This window comes from Argentina silus (assembly GCF_951799395.1).
Source record: "Argentina silus genome assembly, chromosome: 17".
Lineage (NCBI taxonomy): Eukaryota > Metazoa > Chordata > Actinopteri > Argentiniformes > Argentinidae > Argentina > Argentina silus.
In genome coordinates this window covers 15,781,051-15,787,414 of record NC_139671.1, presented here as the reverse complement: position 1 = coordinate 15,787,414, position 6,364 = coordinate 15,781,051, and the positions used below count along the sequence as shown (strand labels likewise).

At 49.9% G+C, this 6,364-nt stretch overlaps 1 protein-coding gene across 2 annotated transcripts in view; it reads right to left on the bottom strand.

Annotated features, from left to right (window-relative positions):
- Positions 1-1,249: 1,249 nt before the first annotated feature.
- Positions 1,250-6,364, bottom strand: part of msraa (methionine sulfoxide reductase Aa) — a 61,674-nt gene continuing 56,559 nt past the window's right edge. For both annotated transcript variants that reach the window (XM_083688394.1, XM_083688393.1), the window contains one exon: positions 1,250-1,827. In XM_083688394.1, the coding sequence (XP_083544520.1) occupies positions 1,663-1,827 (165 nt within the window). In that variant the 3' untranslated portion in view covers positions 1,250-1,662. The remainder of the gene's footprint in view (positions 1,828-6,364) is intronic.

Genomic DNA, 6,364 nt, shown 5'->3' with positions numbered 1-6,364 from the left:
GACTTACAACAAATACATTTGTTTAAGTAAGTGAATCATCTACCCAACAGTCATCGTAAGACAAAGTAATCAATACTCACACCAGGGGCCATTGGCAGTCGTAATACCAGAAGCCAAATTATTAAAATAATTTATTAACAGGAGAGAACTTGTACAGGGGGGAAGTGGGGGTGAAGAGACAGAGGATTGAATTCTGGAATGGTGGTGAAGAGGTCTCAAGGGTTGGGGTTAGGGTTAGTACAGGGGGGGTAGTGGGGGTGAAGAGGTCTCTAGGGTTGAGGTTAGGGTTAGTACGGGGGGGTAGTGGGGGTGAAGAGGTCTCAAGGGTTAGGGTTAGGGTTAGTACAGGGGGGGTAGTGAGGGTGAAGAGGTCTCTAGGGTTAGTACAGGGGGGGTAGTGGGGGTGAAGAGGTCTCAAGGGTTAGGGTTAGTACAGGGAGGGTAGTGGGGGTGAAGAGGTCTTAGGAAGGGCTGTTAAGATGTAGCCTGAAGAGATGGGTTTTCAATCTACGGCGGAAGATCAGTAGTGAATGAATTCAGCATTACTGGTACTAAATGGTACATAAAGGTGCATGAGCCTGTGAAAGTAAAATAAACAGCGAGTGTCATTAATAATAATAATGCAATTATCAGGTAATAAGCAGGGTTACTGAGGTATCTCATAGTAGTGGTCTACAGTAGCAGCACCAGTCAGCCATTTTGTTCCTGGGATTTCCATCATGATGGACTGCACAGCGCATCATCATGTCCTTCAGCCACTACCCACAGTGCATTGCTCCAGTCTAGTCCTTATGTAGGGAGGGGGACTCTGCCAGCCTGTGTGTGTGTGTGTGTGTGTGTGTGTGTGTGTGTGTGTGTGTGTGTGCCTGCTGTAGCCCCTCCCGCTCTGCTAGTGTACACACAAGCTGCCTGTGTTCCTGACAGCCTCTCCTCTCTCTCTCTCTCTCTCTCTCTCTCTCTCTCTCCTTCTCTAGCTGTAATGGTAATGCCAAGCTACACAGGGCCTGGCAGAGGGCTCTCTCCTGCTGAGTGTGTTTGCCTGCACAATCAACACACACACACAGACACTTGCACACACGCACACATGCACGTGCACACACACATACACACACACACACACACATACGCTCTGACAGATGAGTCAGGGAGTGAACAGAACATGGCTCAAGGCAAAGATCACAGAAAGGAGGTCACCCAAACCCAGGCCAAACTCCGGCCAAAAACAACACAAAGGAAATAGACATGAACACACAATTGAGTCATTTAATATTGAATCCACTGCAGTTCCACCTCAGAAACACGAGCATTACATTTGATTCAATGTAAACTAAAGCCATAGCGTGCATAGATTCAAGCAGATTTTGCTTTTTGAAGAGAGAGTACTGGATGCAGTGCTTAATTTAACAAAGATTTAAATAATTATTCAAGACTCAGAAATGTATGTTTTTTTCTTTATAAACACACAGAATATGCTACATCACTGAATCTGAATTAAGGCTACTTCTCCTTAAACCAATTGGACTAGAATGTATTGAAAAATATACATACTTCATTTAATAGCGCAGAAAAAGGAGGAAAGTCATTTCTACATTTCCTCTTCAAACCAGCCAATCGGAGACTGGGATGTTAAAGTAATTCCGGATCCTTGTTGGACACGGGGCATTATTTCTTGAGTCCTATTGGACAGGAGACTCCGGTCCCGCCCAAGCCACAGTATCCGTGGGGGTTCTTGCTGAGGTACTGCTGGTGGTAGTCTTCAGCGTAGTAAAACTCCTGACCATCGGCAATCTCTGTGGTGATCTGGCCAAACCCCTCCTCAGTCAAGACCTGGTGACAACACAACAACAACAACATCAACAACAAGGTCCGTACTATATTAAAACAGATCCGTACTATATTAAAACAGATCCGTACTATATTAAAACAGGTCCGTACTATATTAAAACACAGCCAAACACGGACAATACTTCCTTCATATCTCTCTTGGTTTTCCAAAAAGGAAAATACTTGATCAGTTCATGATCACACGTCAGAGAAAACACTTTACAGTGCAGCCCAGAGTTCTCCTCTCTCCCTCTGGCTGCGAGGCCCCTCTCACAGAGCCTTTCTGCAGCGCGGCGTGGCGGCAGCCTAGCCTTTCTGCAGCCTATTCTAGCCATTTGTAAAGCAGTGGAGCGTAGAGGCAGGCACACAGAGAGGTCGTTAGTACTGAGAAGGCCCCAACGGACCAGGGCAAACTGATGTCTACTCACATACTACAGATGTACAGAATGCGTGTTTGTGTGTGTGTGTGTGTGTGTGTGTGTGTGCATGCGTGCGCACACATGTGTGTGTGTGTGTGCATGCGTGTGTGTGTGTGTGTGCGTGTGAGTGTGTGTGTGTGTGCGTGCGTGTGTGCGTGCGTGTGTGTGTGAGTGCGCGTGCTAGTTAGTCAGCCAGCCAGCCAGCCATGGCCTGATGTTTAATGTATGGAGTCACAGATAGGGATGAAAGCTGACAGGAGGTAGAATCCCATATGAGATCTGCCTCTGCAAGCAGGGATTGACATTTCAGGTGCACTGCGCTGAATATAGTGGAGTCTAGATCTGAAAGGAAACAAATTGCTGTAATATGAGAATGTAATGATTTTCACCCGTGAAAACGATGGTTGTGTGAGGATGAAGGTGGAAATAGAGTACAACGTGTAAGTCACAGGGGGCCTCGGTCTTTCTTTCTTCTTTTCTCTCCCCTCTCTTTCTCCCTCTGTCCCTTTGTTCTGTTTTCTCTGCCTCTCCGTCTTTCTCTTATTCTTTTAGCCTGTTCTCCATCTCTTCCTCTCTCCCGCCCTCTCTTTCCAACGAATGCTCTGTGTTTGTGTGTGTGTGTGTGTGTGTGGGTGTGTGTGTGTGTGTGTGTGTGTGTGTGTGTGTGGAGAAAGTGGACCCTGTGAAGGAACCTGCCAACTACCTCATTTCTCTGACCATCTGCCTGGAGGCACGACACACCTGTTAGGAGCAGCTGTCTGCCTGCCACAGAGGACAGGAGAGAGGGAGGAGAAGAGGAGAGGAGAGAGGGACCAATAGAGTAGAGGAGAGGAGAGAGGGAACAGGAGAGGAGAGGAGAGAGGGAACAGGAGAGGAGAGGAGAGGAGAGAGGGAACAGGAGAGGAGAGGAGAGAGGGAACAGGAAAGGAGAGGACAGGAGATGTAAGGAAGAGTGGAGAGAGGAGACAGGGAGAGGAGAGGAGGGGAGGAGAGGAGAGGAGAGGAGAACCAAGTCCAATTACTGTACTAGCTCTGCTATCTATCTCCAGTATTCAACCCCAGTCATACTGCACCCAGACCCAGGCTTCTTACTTCTAGTCCCAGTCCTATACCCCAGCCCTAGACCCAGTCCTATACCCCAGCCCTAGACCCAGTCCTATACCCCAGCCCTAGACCCAGTCCTATACCCCAGCCCTAGACCCAGTCCTATACCCCAGCCCTAGACCCAGTCCTATACCCCAGCCCTAGACCCAGTCCTATACCCCAGCCCTAGACCCAGTCCTATACCTCAGCCCTAGACCCAGTCCTATACCCCAGCCCTAGACCCAGTCCTATACCCCAGCCCTAGACCCAGTCCTATACACCCGGCCTCAAACCCAGTCATATTCCCCAGACCCAGACCCAGTCAGACTACACCCGGCCCCAGACCCAGTCAGACTACACCCAGCCCCAGACCCAGTCAGACTACACCCGGCCCCAGGCCCGGTCAGACTACACCCGGCCCCAGACCCAGTCAGACTACACCCGGCCCCAGGCCCGGTCAGACTACACCCGGCCCCAGACCCGGTCAGACTACACCCGGCCCCAGACCCAGTCAGACTACACCCGGCCCCAGACCCAGTCAGACTACACCCGGCCCCAGACCCAGTCAGACTACACCCGGCCCCAGACCCGGTCAGACTACACCCGGCCCCAGACCCAGTCAGACTACACCCGGCCCCAGACCCGGTCAGCAGGGACTTAGCACCAGCAGCGGCAGCTCCTTTCAGCAGTGTGAACATTCCCAGCAGGTCCGCCCAGCAGCTATGTGGACCCTGGAGTGCACCGCCTGCCTTCACGCCAACCTCCCACTGGCGTCTGCCCAAGCTGGCACTGCCCAAGACAGGACCGGGAGACGGGCGTCGTCCTCGCAACCGGTACGTAGCGTGGTGCTGGTCTAAGTGCCGCCACCGTTCCCAGCTTCGCTAGCTCAACCCACACCATGGCAGGTTCTCTTAGAGACATGGTCAGTCGCCACGGAAACCAAAGCCACTGTGAGCTGAGGCAGCGCTAATGTAACACTTATTGTCACACTGTGAGATGGGACCAAAGTGTGTAATAGTGTGTGTGTGTGTGTGCGTGTGTGTGTGTGTGTGTGTGTGTGTGTGTGTGTGTCCACACGGTCTCATTGCAAAGCGTCCTTATACTACTTCCCTAGGCAATGTCCTATTTCATCTTCGACTAACGTGGGGGTTAGGCAGTATTAGGCATTAACTTGAGTGGTTAGGGTAAGGGTTAGGGTTAGGCATAAACTATGAGTGGTTAAGGTTAGGGTTAGGAATAGTTTCAAAGTGGTTAGGGTAAGTGTAAATTATCAGGGGAAGGTATTAGCAAACATTAGCAACAAGGGTTAACAAACAAAATGACCAAAAGCAGATTAGAACCCGCAAACTTTTTGGTCTTGGTTACACCCTCCTCCACCCTCCTCCACCCTCCTCCACCTCCTCCACCTCCTCACCCTCCTCCACCCTCCTTACCCTCCTTACCCTCCTCACCCTCCTTACCCTCCTCACCCTCCTCCACCCTCCTCACCCTCCTCACCCTCCTCCACCCTCCTCACCCTCCTCCACCCTCAAACGACCAAAGCATTCGTTCTTTTATATCATTTCTATGAGAATTATGTCTTATAATATGACGAATATCGAAAGTGCTTGAACGTCAATATTTGCGTGTGCAGGTTATGATACAAAGTGTGTGTGTGTGTGAGTGAGTGTGTGAGTGTGAGTGTGTGCATGTGTGTGTGTGTGTGTGTGTGTGTGTGTGTGTGTGTGTGTGTGTGTGTGTGTGTGTGTGTGTGTGTGTGTGTGTGTGTGTGTGTGTGTGTGTGTGTGTGTGTGTGTGTGTGTGTGTGTGTGTGTGTGTGTGTGTGTGTGTGTGTGTGTGTGTGTGCGCGCGTGTTTGTCTGTCCCAGAGCTGGGGCTTTGATAATACGGTGGCAGGTGGCAGGTTTTCTCTCCCACTCAGCAGCAGAGGCAGAATGGACCAGAGCAGAGCAGAGAGCTCCGATACAAAGGGCTTTTGTAGAGCAGAACAAGGTAAGCAGTCCTGGTAGCCAAGAGGAGGCAGCGCTGGCAGGACATTAAATCCCAATCACCATTTGTAGCCCTGTTCTCCCTCAACAAAGAACATGTGAACAGGGAAACAGTGAAATAGCCTCATTTAGCATTAAGAGCCTGTAATATACCACACACCACTTCAGCACAGGTCTAAAGCAGGCTGTGTGTTGAGGTCTCCATCACGCAATAACACACACTGAACCCTAATTATTCTACAGAGCCGAACTGGGCTGAGCCCAGCCGAGCCGAGCTGTACTGTGCTAGCCAATGTCCTATAGAACGAGGCCTACGGTGCAGCCAATTCCACTGTAACTCCAATCTCCTCCTCCTCCTCCTCCTCCTCCAATCCTTTGTTTAGGGTTTGTTGGCAAGTAATATGATGTGATGTGTTAAATGAAACGTGGGTGTGTGTGTGTGTGTGTGTGTGTTTGCATACTTACAATACTTTTTGCTCCAGGCTATTTGCCTGTCGTTGCACATGTATGTGGCGTGCCAACTGACCTACAGTACACACACACGTGCACAAAAACACGCACACACACACACACACACACACACACACACACACACACACACGGCAGAATCAGTTACCAATCTTTCTCTTTGTATTCACCACACTACCACGCGATGGCTTGTGGTTCATTTGAAAGACAATGGAGGATCGTAGCGAAATAAGACTTTACATTTTCATTCATTTTTTGTTTCAAATTTGACCTCTAACTTCTAATCTCTGTCTCTGCAGTGAATTTGTGATGGTCTCGGGACGAATGCTCCAGTTCATATACAGTGGTGGGGGAGGAAGTCAATGTGACATGACAGTTATCTACCCTTCTCTCTCTCTCTCTCTCTCTCTCTCTCTCTTCTCTCTCTCTCCCTCTCTTCTCTCTCTTCTCTCTCTCTCTCCCTCTCTTCTCTCTCTCTCTCTTCTCTCTCTCCCTCTCTCCCTCTCTCTCTCTCCCCTCTCTCTCTCCCTCTATCCAAAGTCTGATTCTTCACCCTATACCCTAGTGAGTCTTCTCTTGGGCC